The sequence below is a fragment of the Dasypus novemcinctus genome, chromosome 13 (assembly GCF_030445035.2).
Source record: "Dasypus novemcinctus isolate mDasNov1 chromosome 13, mDasNov1.1.hap2, whole genome shotgun sequence".
NCBI classification, from domain to species: Eukaryota; Metazoa; Chordata; class Mammalia; order Cingulata; family Dasypodidae; genus Dasypus; species Dasypus novemcinctus.
The window spans coordinates 54,723,731-54,751,688 of NC_080685.1; the positions used below are offsets into that span (position 1 = coordinate 54,723,731).

Sequence of the window (27,958 nt, forward strand, 5' to 3'; positions counted from 1 at the left end):
AAATTATATTGTATTTTCCCCATGTACCACCATATTCTTAACTCCTTGTAATAAAGGAATATTCTTATATTTGTATTATTAACCACCATCCTCATCTACCACTGAAATCACTATATTATACAGTCTCTAGATTATCTAGCTATTTTATTTTTTTTAAAGGAGGTACCTGGGTCTCATGGGAAGCAGGCAGTCAACCACTGAGCTACATCCATTCTCCTCTAGCTGTTTTTCAATTAACATTAACATCTCTAGGCTATCACCTCTTTTTAATAATGATGATTGATTGAACATATGCAATTATTTTCTTCCTTTTTAAAATCATAAAAAGGCAATTTTTTAAAAGACAGTAACGATATTTTTTTTTAAATTGAAGAGACAATGAAAACAATATTTTGTAAGCTATAAAGCACATGGATGAAAGGGAATAGATTAGCAGATCTGAGGAAGCTGAATACTGAGCCAGCAGTAGGATTATATCTGAGCACCAACCCTGTTTATATAGAGGAACAAATAGATACCTCAAATAGTAAAGGTTGAGAACAAGACAACTGGTTGAGAGTCCTTTTCAGAAGCTGTTAGACTCCTCGATCCCTTCCTATTCAACTCAAAGCCAACAATTCTTTTTTACCCCAGTAGAAAAAGGGAGTTGTGTTTTTTTTGCAAATAAATTACATTAAAAGGAATCTGTTCTTTCTTTTATTTGAAAAAGGGTAAACTGTAAGAAGTGACACCCTGCAGATGCTACCTGTAAAAATGGATGGACTGAGCGGGAGTACCCTATTATTTTTAAACATTTTTAGATTTTTTTCAATGCAAAAGAGAGAACCATTTAAACAATTTTTAAAATTCAACTGCCACTTACTGCTTCCAGTTGTTTCTTCTTTTGCACTAGTAACTCCAACATGAGGTTGACATTGGCCAAATCAAGGTTATCTTGGTCAGTTGCCAACAAATCCTGCAATATTTGCCACCTGTGGCCATTCTAAAAATGAAAAAAAGAAGAAATTAACACCCTTTCAGAGACTCTGAAACAAATGTTTAATTGCTTCCAAATGTTTATTATACAGGTATTTAAAATATACTATAATACCGTAACCTTCTCCATCCCTGCCAGTGGTTCCCTCCTGCCTTCTACATGTAATTTAAATACTATTTCAACCAAAAATGAGTTTAGATAATGGATATGGAAGGCAAATTCAAGACAAATGTGAAGTCAGCATTTTAAAGATGTAATTTCCCTTCAAAATAAGTGACTGGATTTTAATTATCTGTCTACCCTATCTTCAACTTTTGATCGTTTTAGTAAGCTATTTCAGACAATGTGATTATTCTTTAAGAAAAATCAGTAATATAACAATATCTAGTTGATATCTAATTCATATTTGCCAATAAAAACAACAAAATGAAATCTATTAAAAATAGTAACAAGAGTTGAAACATACGGTGCTACTCACTGAGTGGTCCAATTTGAACCTCTTTTCCTCAAATCTTTGCTTCTGTTTGAGAATAAGCTCATTCACTGAAAACAGAAATAAAACAAAAAACACAATTTGTATTTTTCTTTATAAATTTATTAAAGTATACCACTCATACATAAATATACATAAACAATAAGTGTACAGTAATAGTTGTGAACTTACAAAACATACATAACATCGCACAGGACTTGCACATCCCCCTATCACTAATACCCTGCATTGTTAACCTTTTTAACTAATGATTAAAGAGTACTGTCAAAATATTATTACTAACCAAAGTATTTCTCCCAATTCACCCTATTATTCTTACCTTTATATCATTTACATATGAACATAACAATAAGTATATCATAATAGTTGCAAACTACAAAGCAAACATGCATAACAACGTATCAGTCTAACTGTTCTCTTTCAATGGATCATATTTCAACTTCACCAAGCTCCAAAAGTGAAAAGATGCTAAGCAGAAATAAATGCTTTATTTCAAATTACAAAAGCCAACTCCTGCTTTTGCAGCTACAGAACTACTACTGCTACTACCACCACTACTATCATCACCATAAAAACCACCACTTATACTACAGGAGGAGAATTCTTGAGAATATGTACTTTTCTTTTTCAGGAGGTCAGGGATTGAACCCAGGACCTCATACATGGGAAGCAGGTGCTCAACCACTAAGCCATATCTGCTCCTCTACGTACTTTCTCTAATATGTTTCTCAACGAAGACACTTCTGGCATTTGGGCAGAAATAATTCCCACATGGTAACTGGTTGATTACAAAAGACAGGCCCTATAAATTTTTATTTGTCCTTTTTGATTGTCAATTTTCTAGAAATACCATGGAAGATATTGTTAATCATCTATCTGGAAATCACCCTACTCCTTCTTTATAACGGAAAAATTTCACAAGTGACAGACTCCCACATACTTTGAGAGAAGCTAGATCCCTACCCAACCCCAGGGTATGATTCTTGAGTAACATAAGCCAGTCTATGTCATTCATATCCCTGCCAGTGATTGATGTGGAGTAAGTATATGACCCAACTTCGGTCAATGAGAATTGTACTATTTTTAAGAGAGAGAATATTGAGAGAAAAACAAGTTCTTTCCCAGCCTCCATAAAGGGATGATATGTGGAACTGCTTAGAGTCAGCTTGAAATCCTTTGGGGAGCTAAGCAAAGGATCAAGGCATATGCTGGGGATGGAGAAATAGAAAGATGGAAAGAAATTGATAATATAATTGAATCATTGAATCGCCTAGTTCTGGAAAAGCTAGTCATTTGAACCAATATTTTCCTTAATGTTTGAGCTATTTTTAATAGGATTTTTAAAAAAGGCAACACATCCTGATGCAAAAAAAAAAAAAGATAAAGAACAGGGAAATTAGCACTATCCTAGGTAAACACTTTAATTTATAAACATTGCCCTATAGATTAATTTCTCCATTTAAGAGATAAGGGAATTTTAGAAAAGAGTATATACTCATGATGACATGTAGAACAAGGCAGAGTTGGCATACAAACCCAAGTCCCTAATACTTCCCACTTTTGGTGTTTTGGAATGATGCACCCAGAAAAACATGTTCTTAAACTTAATCCATTCCTCTGTGTTTGAATTCATTATTAGGTAGGACCTTCTGATGAGGTTATTTCAGTTAAATTTGACCTGCCTCAACAGGCTGGGTCTCATTATCTATTACTAGAGACCTCTGTAAGTGGAATGAAATTCAGACAGATTGGAAAAATTCACAGAGTGAGCAACCAAAAGCTGAACACCAAGGAACCCACAAGTGAAGGGAGACACCAGAAGACACTGCTGCGCCTTGCCATGTGAAAAGCTAAGGACCAAGGACTGCTGGCAGTCTTTGGGGAGAAAGTATCACCTTGATGATGCCTTAATTTGAACTTTCTCTTAGTCTCCAAACTGTGAACAAATAAATTCCCATTGTTTAAGGTAAACCATTTCATGGTTATTTCTTTGAGCGGCCAAAGCAACTAAAACACTACTATACCAAAATGCAACTATAAAAAATTTTCACAACAAACCAAATACCCAGCCTACACAAGGTATCCAAGCTTCAAAGATGAATAGGAAAAAAATTTGCTAATAAAAAATAAATTCATTACATTCAGTTATGAAAAAAAAAAGATGAACAGATTACAACATGAAACTTCAGACAACTCAGAATAACAAAACAGACATACAATGCAGTAATTTTAATATAATGTAATTGGTACTATCATTGAAATATACTATAAAGAATATAAGGCAGGGATCAAAGTGTTATCAAGCAGCCTGTGCATTAGAATTAGAACATTATGGGTACATAATGCCTCACTAACAGAAAGAGAAGTGAAAAGGAATCCAGGTGTGTGTGTGTGTGTGTGAGAGAGAGAGAGAGAGAGAGAGAGAAAGAAAGTTACAGGAAATAAGAGGATTTAAAAATCAATATATGGGAAACGGACTTTGGCCCAGTGGTTAGGGCGTCCGTCTACCATATGGGAGGTCCGCGGTTCAAACCCCGGACCTCCTTGACCCGTGTGGAGCTGGCCATGCGCAGTGCTGATGCGCGCAAGGAGTGCCGTGCCACGCAAGGGTGTCCCCCGCGTGGGGGAGCCCCACGCGCAAGGAGTGCGCCCGTGAGGAAAGCCGCCCAGCGTGAAAAGAGAGAGCAGCCTGCCCAGGAATGGCGCCGCCCACACTTCCCGTGCCGCTGACGACAACAGAAGCGGATCAAAGAAACAAGACGCAGCAAACAGACACCAAGAACAGACAACCAGGGGAGGGGGGGAAATTAAATAAATAAATAAATCTTTAAAAAAAAATAAAAAAATAAAAATAAAAATCAATATGGCTGGTATACAGGGTTCAGGGTAATTTTATGAATGATTAATGAGGACAGGCAAATAAGGCTGAAAATGAAGGTAGACAGAAGCCTGGTTGTGAAAAGCCTGAACTTATCTCACAGCAAAGTTATAATCTAGGGAAGATAAAAGAGAGCTGAAAATAATGCAGTGGGAATAAGGAGGAATAACAGTAAGTTATTAAGTGAACAACAGTTTAATGTTTCAGTTATACAATTAACCCTTTGAATAAGAATTGTGACTGTTAAATAATTGGAATACTTTATATTTGTAAATCACATAGCATTCTACCAAGAAATTTCTTATATACCATTATAGTGACTTCTCAACAACAATACTATAAGTTCTATCAAGTTTTAGAAAGCCAGAAATTAAATTGTTAAGTAAAGCTATAGCAACATGAAAGCAAAAAGAAAAAGAAAACAATATATTAACTGGTAAGGTACATTATGTAAATAAAGGACTTAAATTCTGTATTTAGTAAACTAAGATTTTTACTATTGTGTCAGATTTTTCTTGTACTTAAGTTTAAAAAATGATTATTTTGGGAAGCGGACTTGGCCCAGTGGATAGGGCATCCATCTACCACATGGGAGGTCCACAGTTCAAACCCCAGGCCTCCTTGACCCGTGTGGAGCTGGCCCATGCACAGTGCTGATGCATGCAAGGAGTGCCATGCCACGCAGGGGTGTACCCCGCGTAGGGAGCTCCATGTGCAAGGAGTGCGCCCCGTAAGGAGAGCTGCCCAGCGCGAAAGAAAGTGCAGCCTGCCCATGAATGGTGCCGCACACATGGAGAGATGACACAACAAGATGATGCAACAAAAAGAAACACAGATTCCCATGCTGCTGACAACAACAAAAGTGGACAAAGAAGACGCAGCAAATAGACACAGAACAGATAAATGGGGTAGGGGAGGGAGGGGAGAGAAATTTAAAAAACAAAATGACTATTTTCTTCTTTAAAAACTTTATCTCACAATACAGAGGTTATCCCTGGGGACTGAAAGATAAAATTGAAAAAAAAATTTTTTTAATTAATATTCTTTGTTTAAATTGTTTCTTCATCAAGGAGTATTTTATTACTTTTGTACTTTAAAAAAAGTGAATTTAATTCTGTAACTGGAAATTTAGCTTTAACAGCAAGGGTTTTGCTACTTACCAAAATACCACCTAGCATCCCATTTATACTACAGATCTGAAAGCTTTTAATGACAATTTCTGTCTTAATCACCAATATACCCCTAATTAAAGTGTCTGGCACATACACAGTGCTCAATGTTGTTAAATGTATGAATAAATTAAACCTTGAAGGTAGTCCTTGGATTTCAAGTCTGACACATCACCTTTAGTTAACACTTTCATATTTCTAATCAATGTAAGCATTTACTTGACACCATAATCAGTTCTCAGAACTGAAATCTAAACTTGAAAGATATTCTATATATTTGCTAAATTATAATTCCATGGAGCCTTTAACAAGGAACAAAGCATACATTTCCAAGCTAAAGTTTCCATTCCAGCAAGTACTGTTTTTAGAGGCAGAATAACATAGCAAAAGCACAGGTTCTAGAACCAGACTGTCTAGGACCAATTCCCAATTCCACCACTTACTAAAGTTATATAACTTTAGGCAAGTTAACTGTAAAAAGAGTATGATAACAACAGTACCTATCTTATAACTGCCATGAGATTAAAAAAAAAAAAGCTGTTAAGCACGGGACAGTGCTTATCAGCAGTAAAGACTTAATAAGCATTAGCTACTTTTAAAACAAGTATTTTTAACTTTATATGCATGTTATACCATACACTAATATATAAGAGGGTCATTCATTAGGAAGGAAAGAAAATTGAATTTACCAATTTTATGTAAAGACAGAGAAAGACAGAACTAGAGTGAGGATCATGAGAAGATGGCAGATTAGGAAATTCCAAGAATTAGTATCTCTACTAGAACAATTATTAAATAGCCAGGCTACCACTGTTCCGAAATAGCTAATCAAAAGCCGTGATCAGTGATGGGCCCATTCTCTCCTGGGATCTGGGGTTTTTTGTTCCTTTCTGCATTCAGCAAGCTACACCAGGTACTGGGCTCCAGTGCTACCTGCCTTCAGAGTGGGGTCTTAGTGACAGTAACCACCATGTGAAAAGGGTAATTTACTGGTATTTACTCTAATTTAACCGGCTTTTTGACTGGCTACTTCAGAACGGTCGTAGCCCGGCTCTGAGGGCAGCCACTGCTCCAATCCGCCTGGAGGAAGCTGAGGAGGAAACTTAAAAGATACTATGCTTCTTTAGGGCGCTGCAGGTGACTGAAGAAATGCTGCATTTGCTGGACAGAACAAGAAAACACCGCTTTAGGGAGCCATGGCAGAAATTCCTGACACGATTCCTGGCCCCTGTCTCATTCCCTCTCCAAGGCATATTGGAACCAGCCAATGTACCCTTTGTGAGTCCCTGGCCTTGTTCTCATTGGGAAAGAATAACTTGGAAAACTCATCTCTAGTCTATGCCATTCTCACCTAGCCCCAAATTTGCCCTTCAGCAAAAGCAACTTGAGATGAAAAAATTGAGGTGGATGGCCTGGGGAAAAGGCTTGCCTGCATTAGTGTCTGGCAGTGGAACACCCAGGAAAGGGAGGAGGTCTGTCTTCTCGGAGGTAGAAGGGCCATTCGCAAAAGAGTGAACAGTGACCTCTACATCACATTATATACAAAAATCAACTCAAAATAGATCTATGACCTAAATAAAAATGCTAGAAGTATAAAACGCCTAGAAGAAAATGTAGGTAAGAGTATTCAGGACCTTGTGTTAGGCAATGGTTTCTTAGCCTTTATATCCAAAGCGCAAGCAACAAAAGAAAAAAATAGGTAACAGGGACCTCATTAAAATTAAAAACATTTACACCTCAAAGGATTTTATCATGAAAGTGAAACAACAAACTACACAATGGGAGAAAATATTTGGAAACCACATATCCAATAAGGGTATAGTATCTTGAATATATAAAGAAATCCTACAACTCAATAACATGAAATCAATAAACCAATTACAAATGAGAGACTTTATTAGATATTTCTCCAAAGAAGATACACAAATGGACAAAAAGCACATGAAAAGATGCTCACTATAATGAGCCATCACGGAAATGTAAATCAAAGCCACAATGAGATACAATTTCACACCCACTAGAATGGCTGATACTAAAAAAAAAAAAAAAAAAAAAAAAAACAAGTGGTGGAGAGGATGTGAAGAAACAGGAATATTCAAGCATTGCTGCTGGGAATATAAAATAGTGCAGCTGCTGTATAAGACAGTTTGGCCTGGTTCATCAGAAAGCTAAATACAGAACTATTGTATGACCCAGCAATCCTACTACTAGGTACATACCTAAAATAATTGAAAGCATGGACTTGAACAGATACTCACAATTGTCAATATATGGAAGCAACCCAAGTGTCCACCAACCAATGAAAGGATAAATAAACTTTGGTGTATACATGACAGTTTGAAGTACTTTTTTGCTGGGAATGGATGTAGCTTGGTGGTTGAGCACCTGCCTCCCACGGACAAGTTCCCAGGTACCTCCTTAAAAAAAATAAGTAATCCCAAAAGATTGTTCTTAAACTAATCCATTGCTGTGGCTATGGAACCCTTTGATTACATTAGGTGATTTAATTAGATCAATTTTCAATTTGACTGCTTTAGGGCATTTGCTTGAACCACATCAGTGAGGCCTGGCGCAAGTTAGGTCTCTGCCCTCTTGTTGATCTTATATAAGCTGAGAACACAGAGGGAAAGGAAGCTGCCATTTTCATCCTGCCATGTGAGAAAGAAGACTGTAGGAAGACAGAGAAGCCTCAAGAAGCTGAGAGAGGTCCCAGAGTCTGGAATCAGCAGAGCAGAGAGGTACAGGAAGAGACTCCAGAGGGGCAGTTCAAGCTGAAGAAACAAGCCATATGCCTGCTCGCCATCACTGGGCTCCAGAAGACAATGAGTCAGGAGGGGAAGTCAGGGACCTTGACAGGATAGGCTGCCATCTTGTCTCACCATGTGGCATGATGCCTGGATCACCAGTAACTGATTTCGGTGAGAAAGCATCTCTGATGGTGCTTTTATTTGAACATTTTTGCAGCCTCAGAACTGTAAGTTTTTCCTCTAATAAAACTTCCTTTATAAAAACTAACCCATTTCTGGTACTTTGCATTGGCATCCCAGTGGCAAACTAATACAATATACAATGGGATATTATTCAGCCATAAAAAGGAATGAAATCTTGATACATGTGCCAAAATGGATGAACCTGGAAGACACCATGTTCAGTGAAATAATCCAGACACAAAAGGGCAAATATTGTATGATTTCACTGTTTTGAAATCATTAGAATAAATAAACTCATAGAGCCAGAATCTGGAATATATAGGTTACCAGGGAACAGGGCAGGATAGTGAATGGGAAGTTAAGGCTTAATATGTATAGGGTTCCTATTTGGAATGATGGAAATAGTTCGGTAATGGATGGTGGTGATGGTAGGACAACATTGTGAACACAATTAACAGCACTGAAATATATATCTGAATATGATTAAAAGGGGAAATATTAGATTGTAAAACATGAGAACAAAATAAAAATTTTTTAAAAATCCACAAAACTGTACAACATAAACAGTGAAACCTTAGTTAAACCATAGACTATATGGTTTAAATATGCTTTCATCAACTGTAACAAATGTACCATACCAATGCAAGGTATTTTTCATAGGGTGATATATGGGAATCCTATTTTTTAAGCTTGACTGTCGTGTAAACCCACATCTTATATACTGAGAAAGAGAAACAGGTACTGCAGAGAGAATATATGCCATGGAGAGGGGGGATGAGACCACTGTGAAAAAATAAGGATAGGGAGTCCAGGAAAGGGAGACATTATAATGTAATACTTAAGGCAGGAAAGAGAAAATCAAAATATCTAACAACCAGCAATCCAACACTTTTGAGTGCTGCGCTTCCAATTCTTTGTTTTTACCAAAACTGATGGGAGAACTTGCTTCCTTAACTAATAATAGATCATTAAAATGTTTTTTGATGATAAATCAATAAGTATATTTTTTAGCAAATAACTCCGGAGATCAAAAAATTGAGTGACACTGTAACAAAACTTTTTGTTTCCCCATTAACTTATTTATGTAAATGAAATTTCTCAATACTTATACTTTTAAAAGTAAAAATACGAATGAAACGGAATCTTTGACCTAGCAATCATCATCAATGCATTTGAACTAACTGGGGAAGAAGTCATCATCCACCTCGTTAAGACATAGGTTTATAATAAAATGTTACGTATAAAACTTTATAACATTTATTTTGTTGACTTAAATAGTAATAACAATTGCAATAACAATCCTGCAAAAATATTTAACGCTTATTACAAAATTATGCTGAAAAGAAATTTTTAAGTCTGTAATTTCTCTTACATGCATTTTGGCTCTAAGAAAGTATCATACAAGGTCAATAAGAATTTCAAGTTGAAAATACACTCTATAAGGATAAAATTATGTGAGTGATAAAGAAGTTAACTAGTGGTTCAAAGAGAAAAAGAATAATGTAAAATTTCACACTGTTACTGAAATGATTATTTGTGTAATTCTGAATCAATGATGGTAACTACAAATCACTTTGCTCTTTAGAGTCCACTGGATATATTTTAAAGAGATAAAGGTTTTTTAAATGTCAGTATTTACAACACTCAAGAAATTGCATCCTTTACAACCACTTAAACTTATGAAGAAAAATTTTATATGCCAACTTAAAAATGCTAGAGAAGACACACCATTTTTCAGAATTTTTAAGCAAGTTAAACAAGCAAAAAAGGTTTGAAAACCACTGCTATAGAAATGGTCTAGCCCAGCCCTCTACTCATGACATAGGTACATGTACAGGATAAAACGTCATATGACACCAGGTAGGATAGTCCTAACCTACCAAAAAAAAGATTCAAGACTGCCTAGACTAGTTCAGAACTATATAACATAAGCTTAATTTACCATGCTCAAAAAGAAATCTGAATTCACTTCACTTTTAATTTTTTAAGGATGTATTGGGATTTGAACCAAGGACCTAATACATAGGAAGCAGGTGCTCAACTACTGACCTACATCCGTTCCCCAGAATTTACTTTAAAAGGCTCAAGGTCTTCTTAACCCAACCAAGAACTGGAGGCTCTCTCCAAATCCTGTAATCTCAAACTGAATCAATGGATATAACTTAAAAGAGATTTTTCAGTAAAGAAAAAAACAAATGGTATTTCACTTTCAGAACACATAGATCAACAATCTTAGTCACACTCCGAGTGTATGGGTTAAGTTAGGTAAAACAGAAACCAAGTAGTGCAAAGTAGAATCTTCTATCCCTGAACTGACAAATATGAATTGATATTGCTGTGTGGGCTCCACGATTACTCTTCTTTCAGTTGTAATAATTTTGGAAAAGTACTTCTATCTACTGTGAGAACCTAAGGATTTGGTCACCACTGTACAAAGGTCAAGGCTAAAGGGGTGATGGGCAGAAAAACAGAGAGAGATGTATCAGGATGAAATGTTATTTCCACAACTGACATATAATCACATTGGAAGTTGTACTATAATTAAAAGGTTTCAAACAGTGGCATAAAATAATTACTTTTCAATTACGCAATATAAAAACTTCTTATTCATAAAGAGGTTAAAACTAGATGATCTCCAGGATAATTTCTAGCTTAAAAAGTCAGTAGCAGAGACTTCACTATTCACTGAATACATATATTTGAGTATAACTCACTTTCCAACTTAAACAGTACTGTGGTTTTCATATTTCCTTCCGTACTTGTATCTAGTAGCTTCTTCCCAATATTAAGAACCTCATATAACAGAGTTTTTAAACTTTTTTTATTAAAGTTAATAATCACAAAGAATGTTACTTTAAAAAACTCCCCACCCCCCACCCCCATCATTTTTTTAAATAATATTTTTTGAAGATATATACATCTCAAAAAATGTTACAGTAAAAAACACAAGAGGTTCCCATATACTCTCCACCTCCCCACCCCACTCCTCCCACACCAACAACCTCCCCCATCATTGTGGCACACTCATCGCACTCGGTGAACATATTGTGGAGCACTGCTGTACCACATGGGTAATAGTTTACCCTATAGTTCACACTCTCCCCCAGTTCATTCAGTGGGTTATGGCAGGGTATATAAAGTCCAGCATCTGACCCTGCAATATCATTTAGGACAACTCCAAGTCCCAAAAATGCCCATACATCACATCTCTTCTACCCTCTCCCTGCCCTCAGCAACTACTGTGGCCACTTTCTTCATCTCAATGCTAAAATTTCTTCTATTACTCATCACAATAGTTTTATAGTAGAATGTCAGTAAGTCCACTCTAGTCCATATTTTATTCCTCCATTCTGTGGACCCTGGGATGGTGATGTCCTCTCCACCTCTAGATCAAGAGGGGGCTTAGATTCCACTTGGATGATGGTTGCATTTCCTCTGCTTATAGTTGTAGGCACTCTTGATTCCCTGGTGTGGCGGCTGACCATCTTTACCTCCCTGTTAGCTCACCTGGGTAAGTCCAATGAACCAGAGATTAAGAGTTGCAACTCTGCTGAGGGTCAGGGCCCAGCTGGCACACGGGCAGTCCAGAGATTCAAGTCCCCTGAGTATACACCATCCCTAGCGCCAACCACAGGTTCAGTAAAAGTGACAGATAAGCATTAAAAGAATTTTAAATTTGAAGACTAATTAAGGAATATTGCGTGAAAAATTTAGTAAATATCAAAATCTTCAAAACATCTACTTTTTTCTGTACTTAACTACTTCAAAAGAAGTACTTTTCCAAAGATTTGACAACTGATAGAAGAAGTGATCCTAGAGCCCAAACAGCAATATCAATCCATATTTGTCAGTTCAAGGACAAAGAATTCTACCTTACAGTACTTGGTTTCTCTTTTACCTAACTTAGCCCATGAATTCCAGTCCTCCAGGGCACCATAACACTCGATATTTCTCTCACTGCTTTTTCTAAATTCCTTTTCCAAGTTTGCCACAAGACTATCTACCTACAAAAACTTATCATTCCAGCAGAAAATCTTCAAAATATTTCCTTCAGAGCTTCTTTCCGCTGTACAATCATCCAGTATGTTTACTTCATGAAAAGACAGGGAATTGCAATGAAAAGTAAATGAGGAAAAAAAGGGCTGTAGCCAATTTAATTGTACAGCAGAGGTAAAAAGGAAGGCCACTGCCAAAAAAGTTCCAATCCATGACAATTTATAAATCACCATCTAAGCTAATCAAAATCAAACTGCAACTGAAGCACTGGCAGGCCAGAATCTAATACACATGTAAACACTATGCCCTATTTCTGAGCATGTTAGTGTTAAGAACAAAAAAAACAATATTTTCTTACATACATACCCATTAGTGTCCTGCTTCATCCCTGCCCATATCTGAAAATTAATCTTAGGTTTATTATTCATTCCCAAAACGCCAAGAATAAAGGTTTCCCTCAATGTCAGGCTTTTCAACATGTAGAATTTTTGATATTTACAAGAGGCCTCTGACTAGATATTATTACCAACCATTTACATCTAAGGATTCCCTATTTACATCTCTCTTTTTCCTGTTCTTACCATTCTGCTCTCAAAAGTTCTATACTCAGTCTGGCTTTTCAATGGCCTCTTTAGTTCATACTCTTTTCACCCATTCAAGAATCCTCATACCCAAGATATGTTTTGCATTCCCCTCAATATTCCCCAAACATGGCTTTCCCCTCCCCATTAACCCTTCCCTGGTTCTTTTCACTTCTGCCCCAGAAGCAAAAGCTGTAGGAATAGACAACACTACATAAAGAGGCAGGTGTCCTGAACCTCTAGCATTCTCCTTCAGCCTCATATTCTATCTAGCCACTATACAAGAATCTAAGAATTATACCAGTTAATTTTTTTTATGATGCTTAAAAACAGAGTTATTTACTTCTAAGCTAGGTTCTCTAAACAAATTAGTGCTAGCCCACACATTTGGGGATAGTGTATTAGAAAAATAAAAATCATTCCAAAGACTCACCCAAGAAATTAGGATACAGATGATCAATATTATCCACAATATAGTTACACTTGGGACATCTATTATTGTCCTCCAAACTTTGATGAATACACTTGTAGCTATAAGCAGGGGAAAAAAATAAAACAAATTTAATTAAATCAATGATAAATCAATAAAGTGGTCACAAAATAAAGTATATTAATCTTCTATTCCTCATTTTCTACAAATAATCTAACAATTAAAATAAAGGGAAGATACATAGACTATTAAATAAATAGCATATAAAAGTTATTAAAAATAAGCTTTAATAACAAGACTGTTGAATATAAGATTTTAAAAGATAGTCTACTAAGTTTTAAACTTATGCAATTTATATTGCACATAACAACTCTAAGAAAACTAAATGGTTATTGTTTGATTAAGCAAACACTCAGGTCCATGGGGTTGCTAATTCCTTAAATCACAAAAAGCTCATTCAAAAAATTAGTCAACAAGAATAAAAATCATTTTCACTGGTGACGAAAAATTTATTTTAAATTATATACTTGTTTTGCCAATCAGAATGAAAAAAATAAGTATTGTCAGGGTTAACGAATACCTGTGGATAAGGATAATTTCATGTATTGTTGGAGGAAATATAATTGGCACAACTTTTCTAGAAATCAAGTTGCATAAAAAAACCTTGAGGCTATGTCTCCCTTTGACCTAATGATTTTAGTCCTAGGAATTTATGCAAGGAAATAAGCAGAGATGTATATGTACAAGGATGTTCAGTGCAGGGTTATCTGTAAATAGCAAAATAAATCATAAGCAACCTAAACACTAGAAAGCTGATTAAATTTGTAAACATAAAGGAAGTGCAATCCAGCCAATAAAAAAATATTGTAAGATATAACTATATGCCATGAAAAAAATAATTAACAACTTTTGGCAGTTTCTCTGGAGAAATGAGATTAAAGGAAACTTCCCTTTCTTATGTTATGTATCACTATAATAGCTGACCTTTTTCAAACATATATTGCTTTATTAAAAAACACTTTTAAAATAGTTTCACCAAATCACAAAGACATAGCTAAGTGACATGAGAAAAATGTCACTATAACACTATATTATTGAATAAGATGACAATTTATAAAATAGTGGGTACAGTGAAATGCTATATATGTTTAAAATATATATATATAGTATATGTGTACATTGAAAATAAAATGAAAAGGACATTCACCATAATGCTATGTCTTTTAATTATGGGAAACGTTTTCTTCATTGATGTCTTCAGCCAACTTTCTATAATAAAAATGTATTACTTCTAACAATCAGAAATAATACTATTTCTAAGAAATTATAAAGGCGATTGATAACAATGATTCTTTAAAAGAAAGTACATTTTGTTTTTCTGAATCCAAATTACTATCAATTTGCTTCAGCTTTATAAACTGAAGCTGATTTTCATATCCACTCTCTCCGCTCCACTTTATCAAATTAAAAAAAGCAGAGCAGGGAAGCAGATTTGGCCCAAAGGATAGGGCGTCTGCCTCCACGTGGGAGGTCCACGGTTCAAACCCATGGTCTCCTGACCCATGTGATGAGCTGGGGCATGCGCAGTGCTAATGTGCTCAAGTAGTGCCGTGCCATGCAGGGGTGTCCCCCGCGTAGGGGAGTCCCATGTACAAGGAGGGCACCCGGTAAGGAGAGCTGCCCAGTGCGAAGAAAGTACAGCCTGCCCAGGAATGGCGCCGCACACACAGAGAGCTGACGCAGCAAGATGACACAATAAAACGAGACACAGATTCCAGGTACCGCTGACAAGAATACAAGCGGACACAGAGGAACACACAGTCCGACAATTGGGGGGGGGGGGTGGCGGGGAAGGGGAGAGAAATAAATTTTTAAAAAATTAATTAAAAAAAGAAAAGGTACAGCAGACGTGGCTATTCTGATTACAACTACTTTGTTATCTCACATTTGCCATTTTCAAGATAAGTAAAAATGAGGATGTTACGGAGAATCAAAGATCTAATAGTGGTCTTGGCATAGCTTGGGGCCTAAAAATTGGAATAATACCTGGTGCATATTAAGTATTCAAATATCTGTTGAATAAAGTATTTGCACAGTGTTTCAGAAACAGTATCATCACTTCTTGTAACTATGACAAAGATAGGGTAAGCATATTACCCATACTCCAGGCTCCATATTTGACTTAATTTCCTCCATGTAAGTTTCAATGAAGAAAGTAACATATGAAATGTGGGGTTTTTTTAATTGGAAAGGAGGAATATAAAGTAGATACACAAATACAAAAGAATAAGAACTCAAACATGGAATAACTTACAGACTATTTAGGAAAAAAGAAATGGGAACATAGCCAGGAAATACTCCCACATGACATGATTTAATACTTAGAAACAATCAGCAAGTTCAAACAAGGTAAGTCATGAAGGAGAAAATCTGTAAGTTTATTAAAGATGAGAGACAGGGACAGATAGGCAGAATAAGGGCATTTTAGATTTTAGCAATTTTTTTTTTTAAAGGAGGTATCCAGTACTGAACCCAAGACCTCATACATGAGAAGCAGGCACTCAGCCACTGAGCTACACCAACTCCCCAGTAAATGGTTTTTGTACAGAAATGATAGTTAGAAAATGCACAAATGATATGACAAGGAAAATAAGCTAAATTGTTAGGCCAAAGAAACAGTTAGTCAATATAGAAGAAATTATCCCAGAATCTTTATAGACCTCCTTTCCTTTCTTCAGCGTCCTACTCATATCTTATGTCTGTAGACTTAATACCAAACTAACCCTCCCAAAACAGAAAATAATCTGGGACATTGGTGGATGGAATCATCCCTAAGAACAAAAGTTCAGGTGACTTTTCTTCATTACACCTGATAATATTCATCCAATTATAAAATTAAAATGCATCAAATTAGATAACACTGTATAAAACTGAAGTAACGGGAAGCAGACTTGGCCCAGTGGTTAGGGCATCCACATTAGGTCTACCACATGGGAGGTCCCCGGGTCAAACTCCGGGCCTCCCTGACCCATGTGGAGCTGGCCCATGCGCAGTGCTGATGCATGTAAGGAGTGCCGTGCCACACAGGGGTGTCCCCACATAGGGGAGCCCCACGTGCAAGGAGTGCGCCCCGTAAGGAGAGACGCCCAGCGCAAAAGAAAGTGCAGCCTGCCCGGGAATGGTGCCACACACACACAGAGCTGACAAAACAAGATGACACAGCAAAAAGAAACACAGATTCCCATGCCGCTGAAAACAACAGAAGTGGACAAAGAAGATGCAGCAAACAGACATAGAGAACAGACAACGGGGGGGGGGGGGGGGGGGGTAGAGAAATAAATAAATCTTTTTTTAAAAAAAATTTTTAAAAACTGAAGTAACAAGATAGATCTAGTTTATTTTATAATTTCTAGTACCTCACTACCACCCCAGGGTTGAACTGTACTAGTCTGAGAAACATATGTGCCGATCAGCACCTCTTTTATTTGCTCGTTAAAAGGAGGGATTTGCAATTGTAACAAATACATCACACTAATGAAAGATGCTGTTATTGGGTGAAAGTGTGGGAGGGGGAGGCAATGGGGTATATGGGAATCCCCTATATTTTTTATGTAACATTTATGTAATCTAAAGTTTCTTTAAAAATAAAATAATAATAAGAAAAAAAGAATTAAAAAAAAATTTTTTTAATGGAACACAGTAGCATTAGTCACTGAAAAGAGAGTTAAGCAAAAAGAAGGTACATCAGAATGGCTATAAAGCTCTTCACTGAGATCTTCTATTTTAGAAAAGTAGAGTATGTGTTAGAGATGGTTCATGGACTCGACAGAAAAGTGGTAGGAGACTGGGTGGATTAAAGAAACCCAGGGAAAAAGAATATTAAGTAAATCCTCTTGAGATTTTAAAGTTTTCTTTATTATGTTGGGTTAAAAGGAACACAATATTTAAATTAATTTAAATAAAGGAAGCTAAAGGTATCCAAGATGAGAATATAGAACTATTTTATTTCGGGAGTAATCAATGCAACATTTTTTTTGAAAGATGTTTGGGCAAAAAACAGCTTTAGAAACTACTCTTAATTTTGTACATTTCACTTTCTAGAGTGTTTAGGAAAAATGAGATGATGATGAAAATAATTGTATTAATTAGAATGTCAGATTTCATATGTACTTCTGATATTTGGGAGTTTGGTATGTATATGTATGTTCAAGTTTGTTCCATATACTCAAAATTATTGGTCTGTGTTTCTTATACTTTCAAAGCATGTATATGCTGCCACACCATTTCTGTGATTTTCTAAAGGAATAATATAACCTGTCAGTTTCAAATACTGTACTTGAATCTAGCTCAAGAACAACATATTATTAAAGCTATATCATATAGCTAATATCTTGGAGAAAGGAGGTCCTAAACAAAGAAAACAGTGAAGAATATAATGGCTCCAAGGTATACATGGGGGGGAGGGAAAAAAAAAAAAGCAGGGATTAGTCTTACTTCTCTACCCTCAATCACTAGCACAATATCTTTTTAAAGAGGTAGGACTCAATAAGTGTCACATGGATGAAAGAACAGGCATAACCAAGAAAGCAACATACTTCTGCCTTGGGGATCACATAAAACACTACTAGAAATTCTCATAATTTCTTACCCCAGCAACTCTAATTCATTCTCATTCATCTAACCTATTTGACCATCACCTGTCCAGACACAATGTTTTAAATGCCAACAAGTAAGTTCCTAGACCTGTGAACAAAACAGGTAGATAAAAAAAGGTAATAGAGCTCGGGATTCAAACAGAAAGTTCCCGAGTCCAGCCGGCCGTCAATAAACCATTTTTCCTTCACAAAATCATTCCTGAGTCCTGGCCTCTCTATACTCAAATAATTGAACTTCTCTCAAATTCTACAACATTTTTGCCGACCGCGGCAGGACAACAAACGAAGGCCAGAGATGGTAGCATTTTGCTGCCCCTTCCAAATCCCCGAGGAAGTCGGGAGGACTCGGGTGAACCCCAAATCTGGGTGCCCCTGGATTAAATTTAATCCAGAAAAGATGTGGGCTCCACCAGAATCTTCCCGACAAAAATCGAGGGCAATGGAAGGTCTGAAGAGAAAGATTCTGGGAACGAAAAAGAACTCCGAACATGGAAGAAGTTTCAAGCGCCTGCAGCAGCCAATAATGACTCCGTACAGCCAAGTGTACAATGGATATCGCCTCCAGACTGGCACTGTTCCATAGTGCCAGAGAGCACTATGCACCAGGTTAGTAGAATACTGGAAAATCTCTCTAAGATGAAGGATGCTGCAACTTGCTCACTGCGTTGAAGAACATGCTAAGTGGAGCCATGATACCAGGATACTGTAAGTGAAACTTAAATACAATTGGCATTATGGCCTGCTCTCATGGAGAGATAACATGTAAGGTATTACAAACCTGAAACTCAAAACTAATAATTGCAACTCTGAATCCTTATGCATTAAGTAATACATTAGTTAATATTAAGTGCTGTACTTTTATCCTGTACTAAATATATGCCTAATAATTGTAATGTTATCTTTTCTGTTTTGGATCAAGTGCAGAAGTATATTAGACATGTTAAATTCCTGGTAAAATCATTTTCTAAACAGTTAATAACATGTCTATAGAATAAGGTGGCAGTCTCAGCCAGTCTCAGTCAACTTCTATATTCTACTGTACTCTGCTGTGTAGCAAAGGTGAGGCTTGCTTGCTGATGTTGAGTCACCTATTGAACAAGTCAAAATTGCTAGAAATTGTACAATTAAAACCAAGGTGTAAAAAAAAAACCTTTATTCTGTAGTTCTAATCACTCCACAGGTGAAAACCAAGAGAATTTCCAACTTAGTGTTCTAATCCTGAGTGAAGCCAGTTGCCCAAGGAGTGCCAGTTGACCAGGAGCATCTGACAGAGCGAATGAGTGCCAATCATTGAACAGCTTGGAATGTGTCTTCAGACAAAGTTAAGTGTCTGTTGCAATTTTACTTAAAAAAAAAAAAAAAAGAATATATATGCTGTTCCCACCAGCTTTTAAGGAGTACCATCTTTATAGGCACCTAACCTTGTCTACCTCTGTAATCCAATGTCCTCTTTTAAAACGGGTATTCCAAATTTTTAATTAAGTTTGTTTCTTTCAGAGTGAACATCTTATTAACCATATGAAAACTTCATCCAACTTCGTACAGAATGCCAGATCCATCTTCCTGCAGTTAAAATAAATTAATATGAGTTTTACACCTTATTAGGCAATGGCTACAGCCCATGGCCAGCAGGAAGCAGTTACAGAAAAGAGATCGTCTCCCTTCAGCACCCCTTTTAAATTAAAGGTGTAAACTCTTTAAGAGTAAAATAAAAGTAATAGATGGATCTGGAACCTGACTGGAAATCCATGTGAGTGCCAGTGGCAGCAGAATAACTGCAGGAGGCCCCTGCCCAAGATTCTGCTGTCCAGAATGAAAAGTTCTAAACTTCTAAAAACAGTCCTGGATGCTGTACTAAAGACTGATAAATAATCAATCAAAACAACAAACAGCCATCCACCTCATAGCTCCAACAATAATTATGCCAAAGCTTAGCAAGTTAAACTTTGGCAAAAGGGGGGAATGATGTAGGTTATGGGGTGGAAGGCTCTTTGTCTCTTCAGAGATAACCCAAGCTGTTCGACTTGTGGGTGTGGAACGGTAAGAGGCTGCAGTCCTGCTCTTAGGGACAATGGCAAGGCTCCAGTCCCAGGAAACAGTTTAACAATGCAAGGGCTATAAACTTTAAGTATTTAGGGGAAATGCAAAAACCAAATAAGCTAAAAGCTTATCTAGAATATCTGGAGTCAATGCTAAAGCTTACCTAAGATGTGGAAGATGTATATGCTAATTGAAGCCTATTGAGAACTGAAACAAAGGGACCATTTGGCCTTTCCTCTCTGTATAAAAGACGTTTGAAAATCTTGTTCAGGGCTCGGGATTCAAACAGAAAGTTCCCGAGTCTGGCCGGCCGTCAATAAACCATTTTTCCTTCTCAAAATCAAAAAAAAAAAAAAAAAAAGGTAATAGAGATGTGTATCTCAGGTCCACCTAAGAGATTTTCAATAGCTACTCACACTGCAATTCTTAAAAAAAAAAAAATCAGTATCACAGTGAGCTGACATAAATGGATACCTATTCTCTATCAAGTGATAGTAAGTTGGATGTTCATTTCTCTGTACATGTATATATTTACTTTGTTTCTTCTATTAATCACACACCTGTCTATGATATATAAATATTCTTTTCTTTGTAAATAGGGATGAGGAGTTATAGAAAAGTGTAAGTATTCAAAAAAACTGAGTTATAGAAACCTGTGAGCTATCAGAAAATTGTAGAAAAATAGATTAGCCAAGAGTCCTAAAAGGCAAGCTGAGATCTCTGGAAGATCTCTGGAAGATGACATAATCTCTGGAAGATGACGATGCTGAGGGTCATGTTAATTTCAGTAATTTGTAATGAAACAAAACAGTAAATCAAGACTTGGTAGACATGACATTTGAGAAGCAGAGAACAAGCTAGAGACACCAAAATGGCAAAGAGCAAATTTTATTTCTGTATTATACAGAAGCCAATTTTTAAAATATCACTGAGTTTCAATTAGACTATATAGCTAGTAAATTCACATGACTGAAGAGTTCTCAGTGGGAACAAAGTTAAATAAATTTCTGCTATATTTCTCCAACCTGTTACTAGGAAAGACTTAATTTTATGTGAGATGAGAGAGAAGCAGTTAAAGTTATCAAGTTTGAGTTAATGTTAATGATTTGGATGGAGCCTTGGAATAGAGTACAGCTTGGCTCTACCATTCAAGTTAGATATCAGTTGATACAACAGGTTACTATTAATGACTGAAGTACCATAGGAGTCACCTGTTAGCAGACAATAAATATTTCTGAATTTTTGCTTTTAAAAAATGCAAAGGAATTTCCACAGTATAACAAGTGTGACATCATGACTGCCAGTCTCTAGTTTTATTAGCTCTAGCCTATCAAAACCCCACCTCGGTAAATATCTTAAAACACACATCATTTTGTAACATAATAACAATAAAATGTAACAAGGGACTAAGCCTAAACTTTTAATTGGGGAGTAGGAGGGAGAAGCTATTTAAAGAAAACAGTAGGATTTTCCAACAATGACTTAAAGATACACCATGAAGATTACAGAACTCACTGAAAAGGTCACGCATATACAGTTAAAAGGTCAATCAGTAATTTGTTCTACTTCACATCAAAATGAAGCAAGATTACTGCACTGATTTAGAAGACTCTTCAGAGCCTTTTTTTTTTAAATGCCAGAGTGAATTTATAAATTAAGAGGACAATTAAGAAAAACAAAAGTTCCACTTTATAATCTATTTAACATGTCAACACTTTCAAATCTACAAAAGAAGAAAAAGGAGGTGAAGTAGTAGGAAGAGAGGATGGGAAAGGGGAGGGGAGAGAGGAGAGTAGAGGGGGAAAGGGAAAAAGGGGTAGAGACAGCAGCAGCAGGGATAGGTTGAGTGACTTGACAAAGGTTAGGCAAATTTTACAACCAGAACTAGCTCTTTTAGTTCTAGATAAGTGGTTTTCAAACAAGGGCAATTTTGTCCCCCAAAGAACACCTGGCAAAGCTTGAAGGCATTTTTGATTTTCACAAATGGAAAAGAGAGATTTGCTACTGGGCCTACCAATAGGGCCAGGGATACTATACTGCTAAACCACCTGTAATGTACAGGACAACTCCCACAACAATGAATTATCTGGTCTAACACATCAATAGTGCCAAAGGTGAGAAACCCTGCTCCAAATCATCCAATATTCCAGAAAACTCAATATCCAAAGTCTTAGACACAAACTTATGGTTTCCTATGAAATATTAGGTTGGTGCAAAAGTAGTGGTTTCTGCATTGCTGAAATTTCCATTTGATATTGGCATATATTCTTAAATAAATGTGGTTACATTATACATCATTTTAATGTGCATTTCTCACTTTAAGTTCTTTTGCTAATGACTAGTTACTTGCTGTTTATTTATTTTAAACTATGGAAACGATGGTAGACAAAAAGCAAATTCAAGCAATTTTCTTATTTGAGTTCAAAATGGGTCGTAAAGCAGTGGAGACAACTCGCAGCCATCAACGCATTTGGCCCAGGAACTGGTAACAAACGTACAGTACAGTGGTGGTTCAAGAAGTTTTGCAAAGAAGAGCCTTGAAGATGAGGAGCATAGTGGCCGGCTATCGGAAGTTGACAACGACCAACTGAGAGCAATCATCAAAAGTAATCCTCTTACAGCTACATGAGAAGTTGCCAAAGAACTTACCCTCGACCATTCTACAGTGGTTGGGGTGAAAAAGCTCTATAAGTGGGTGCCTCATGACAAAAAATTTTAAAAATGATCATTTTGAAGTGTCACCTTATCTAATTCTATACAACAAGAGTGAACTATCTCTCATTTGGATTGTGACATGCAACAAAAAGTGGAATTTATAGACAAGCAGCAACGACCAGCTCAGTGGTTAGACAGAGAAGCTCCAAAGCACTTTCCAAAGCCAAACTTGCACCCAAAAAAGGTCATAGTCACTGCTCAGTGGTCTGCTGCCAGTCTGATCCACTACAGCTTTCTGAATTCCAGCAAAACCATTACATCTGAGAAGTATGCTCAGCAAATCTATGAGATGCACTGAAAATGGCAATGCCTACAGCCGACATCGGTCAACAGAAAGGGCCCGATTCTCCACAACAATGCCCAACCACACATCGCACAATCAACACTTCAAAAGTTGAACAAATTGGGCTACAAAGTTTTGTCTCATCTGCCATATTCACCTGACCTCTCACCAACTGACTACCACTTTTTCAAGCATCTCGACAACTTCTGCAGGAAAAACGCTTCCACAACCAGCAAGATACAGAACATGCTTTCCAAGAGTTCATCTAATCCTGAAGCACAGATTTTTATGCTACAGGAATGAACAAACTTATTTCTCGTTGGCCAAAATGTGTTCATTATAATGGCTCCTATTTTGATTAATAAAGATGCACTTGAGTCTAGTTATAATGATTTAAAATTCGTGGTCTGAAACCGCAATTACTTTTGTACCTAATACTAATAATAACCTAATACTAAGGTGCTAGATCAATTTATGAAGCAGAGAACACTACTACTAAGCAATCAGGCTGAAAACACCTAGACCATACATATATCAGCCTAAATGCAAGACTGAAAGACCAGAATTTCATTAGCAATCCAGAGCATAAAGTAATTCATAACTCTTACTAATATGTCAATGTAATGATATACCTGGAAATAAATATTATTCAAGAAAGCAAGATGGCCTTTAATAAGACTGACAAGAAGGTGATGAAAGAATACACAACCATTCCTCTCTCAGTGATAACTTCTGAAAAGATGGGCAGGAAAGGCAAGGAGAAGGGAAACACATTTCATATTATACCTGTCTGTAAAACTAAAATTACTTTTTTAGCCGTGAATATACACTTCTTTTACCATTTAAATATTTTTATTTCGATAAAGAAAGTAGATAATGCAAGCTAAGAAAGCTATTGTGATTCCAAATTTCTTTTTAAATGACGCTAGATTGGATTTATCTATTAATGAAGAATTATACTCCAAATCAAACTAAAGGACTTTATAGACTGGTATTAACACCCAATACTCTTCATTACTAAGGCATATCAACCTGCCAGACATCATATATAACTTCAGGATAAAATTATGAAACTAACTTAAATATGAATTAGAATATAAGGAGCATTAGAACACAGTTGAAATACAAACATTAAAAAATATCCTAACAGAATAGGAAAATAAATGTGGCATTGATGTGGAAAAAGTGGCCATGGTGGCTGCTGGGTGCGGGGAATGGGAGGAAGAGAAGAGATGTGGAGGCATTCTCGGGACTTGGAGTTGTCCTGGGTGGTGATCCAGGGACAATTGCCGGATGTTGTATGTCCTCCCATGGTCCACTGGATGGAACGTGGGAAAGTGTGGGCTATGGTGTGGAACACGGGACATGGGGTGCAGCGATGCCCGGAGATGTACTCACCAGACACAATGGATGTGACATGATGATGGGGAGAGTGTTACTGTGGGGGGAGTGATGGGGTGGGGGCGGTGGGGGTGAATGGGGACCTCATATTTTTTTAATGTAATATCTTTTAAAAAATGAATAAATTGAGTAGAATTTGGAAAAAAATAAATAAAATAAAATTATACCTGTTTCATATTTATAATAAAAAAATAAATAAATGCCTTATTTCTTAGTGTGCAGTACTGAAAAAAAAAAGAATAGGAAAATAATTTATGAAGATTACAAATAGGATGCATAATCTCCAATCAAAAAGCAAAAAAAAAAAAGGAATTAAAAACACACAGATAAATGTGACATTACATAATAAAGATACCACTGAGCAAAGTAGTATTAAAGAAGAGACCAGTACTTTTTAATCCTCCATATCCTTTTCTCCTGTCCTTTCTCAACTTATTTTACTGTGCTTGCTGTCTACTGTCACAAGAAAGTAGTGTTTCATGCCTCATCCTGGTTGCCTGACACCTCCTACTGCAGTATTCACACTCAAACTTGATTTTCAAAACAGTAGCCAAACTCTTACTTAATAATCAATCCAAATTTTTAAAAATCCATTTGTCATATCTATGGTATCTAAGTATCTTATGCACCAACCAAATGTTTACTGCTTTGAGGTTGAATCTGTAAAGATTTATCAGTCAAGGAAATGTTATAGTCAAGGAAATGTTATGATTATAAGACAGTGAAAATGTTTAAAAACTTACCTTTTCACTGGCTACATCTACATTTTAGTTAAAAATTGAAAAAAGATTATTTCACTTAATAAAATCATCTTACCAAAAGCTGTGGCCACATTTCGTCATATATGCTTCTTCAATCATATCAAAGCAGATGGGGCTAAAAAGAAAAGAGAAAAAACAACAGACAACTTTTTTTTTTAAGCAGAATAATTAAAAATTGGAAAAGCCCAGCAAAAACACCAACAAAATCATATTTCAAAGTATAATCAACTGCTAAGTCATCAAACATTCTCTCAATGAGAGACGAAATTCCTATTGAACAGAATTTTGGGGGCTTTTTAGTAAAACGACAATTTGTTCAAGATGATCTAAGGACCGTCATTCTCTAAAACGAATTAAATAAATTAAAATGGTCCCAGTATCTTAAACTCAGCCTATAATTTTTAATGGCACAGTACAGTCACCAATAATAGTGTAATTCAGTCACCAGAGCCCTCAGTAAAGTTCAACCACCTTCTTCCATCAATCCTGCTCAAAAGCACCTCCCAGATCTACTTAAATACTTTTCTTTCCTATCCCTAAGAAAACTAATGCCCGAATTTATAATTACAATTTGCAATTTCAATTTTAGTAACTCTTCTAGTTAATAGTGGTAATGATGATTGATTGATGATGCTGATGATACTGATGTTGATGATGATGATAGCTAATACCTAAATAATACAAACCCCGGGCAAATATTAATCCTTTAATCTTTCCAACACAGTGAGGTATCTATATTTATTATCATACTCACTTAAGGCACAGAGCTTAAATACTCAAAAGTCACACAGCTAGGGAAGTGACAAAGCCAGGATTCAAAGCCAGGTCCAAGTTCTTAAGCACTATGCATGCTGCTTCAGTACTAGGAGTTAAACACCAATTCTCCCATTTTCCTATAAAGGCTCAAAAGCAGAATATTCAAATTCCCAGCCTCTTCTGCAGCTAGGATAGGCCATATGATAGAGTTCTAGCCAATGAAATATACAGACATCAGTCCCATAGGAGGACCTGTCTACCAGAACAAAAGTGCAAAAAGCCTTGAAAAAAGAGATTTCCCTTAATCCTTTCTTCACCTTCCTTTCCTGAAACTCTGCTGTAGCATACCTAGAGATAAAGCACTAATGTTGTGATCATGAAGACAAAAACCTTAAACTAAAATGGCTCGGGAAGATAGGATACTGGTTCCTTGATGACTTGATCCTTGAGCAACTGCACTGGATTGCACTGAACTGCCTACATCTGGAATTTCAATTACAGGAGAAAAGTTGGCTTGCGTAAGCCAGTGTTTATCAAGTTTTCTGATACAGGCATACAAATCAATCCCTATCAATGATAATGATACAAGGGCACTTAGATTGTAAATGAAAATTCGCTCATTCCCTTAGGAAACGATTTTCTGGGGCTAAATACCAAAACGGAAGCTAATGTTCCCCACATAACCCTGAAGAGGCTCAACATTTAACTATGCTTAGTATGAGAAAAGGTAGGACTAAATATGTGACTGAAGACAGGAAGGCTAATTGTAATCCTAAATATGAATGGGGGCAGCACAATTCAAAGAGTTATGTGTAAATATTAATAGTTTCTGAAGAGATAAGTAGAAAAATTTAAAGTTTAAAACCTTTACTTTCTACAGTAATTTGATAGAATGTCGTTAAATCGAATATTTTAAGATAAGTTTGTAGTGTGTCTTTCTGTAATTTCATTTTTTTAGAAATTCCTTGTATAGCCTTTTTCTAAAACCATCCATCTTATAATGGAAAAAAATTGAAGGAAAAAAGATAATTTGAGAAGCACTGGAAAAGAAAATCCTAATCTCCTCCTGCCCTTTCCAAAACAGCCTATAGCCAAGCATCTACCCATTCTCTCACAGACTAGTGTTGTAGGAAAGCTAAATCGCCATTTATCATAACAAACTCAAGCAACAAATGAAGAAACAGTAATATCATATTAGTGAAATAGAATCAATATAAAGGTAAATAATGCAGGTAGTGAAGTCATGATACCTGTATTAAATCCTAATCCTACCACTTATTAACTTTATAATCTTGATCAATTATTTAATCTCCTTGTGCTTCAGTTTCCTCATCTGTGAAAATATAGATGATAAAACCAGTATCAACCTCATAGAGTAATTAAATGGAGGATGGGGGGACAGACCTGTAAAGTACTTAGAACAGCAGCAAGCACTAACAAGCACTCAAGTATTAGTGATTTTAATTATTACTACCAGCAGAAGAAACAGGTAAAGGAGTAAAAGGATTGCTTCATAGGGAAAAGATAATTTGAGGAATGTTGAAAGGGGAAGCTCTGTTGTTTTTATTGTATTGAACTGTATTGTATTTTTTGAGGTACCAGGGCCAAGGATTGAACCCAAGACCTGATATGTGGGAAGCAAGCGCTTAACCACTGAGCTACACATGCTCCCCCAACTTGGTTTTTTGTTTGTTTGTTGTTTTTAGGAGGTTCTAGGTATCAAATCCAGGACCTCAAATGTGGAAAGGAGACATTCAACTACTTAAGCTACATCCACTCCCCTGCTTTTAATTTTAAGGTACTCCATCCTAATTCTATCTTCTTAACCACATACTACTTAGGCTAAAAATAAATAAACTAACTTCCTCCTGGATGAAACCCTGCAATCCCAATA

At 36.3% G+C, this 27,958-nt stretch overlaps 1 protein-coding gene across 3 annotated transcripts in view; it reads right to left on the reverse strand.

Moving 5' to 3' along the window:
- Positions 1-27,958, reverse strand: part of COP1 (COP1 E3 ubiquitin ligase) — a 262,696-nt gene that overhangs the window by 202,735 nt on the left and 32,003 nt on the right. For 2 of the 3 annotated variants that reach the window (XM_004476671.4, XM_023584129.3), the window contains exons 2-5: positions 25,364-25,423; positions 13,457-13,554; positions 1,443-1,519; positions 863-982 (exon numbers count right to left, since the gene is read on the reverse strand). In XM_004476671.4, coding sequence (XP_004476728.2) covers positions 863-982; positions 1,443-1,519; positions 13,457-13,554; positions 25,364-25,423 — 355 coding nt within the window. The remainder of the gene's footprint in view (positions 1-862; positions 983-1,442; positions 1,520-13,456; positions 13,555-25,363; positions 25,424-27,958) is intronic. The other variant, XM_004476672.4, reaches the window with a different exon arrangement.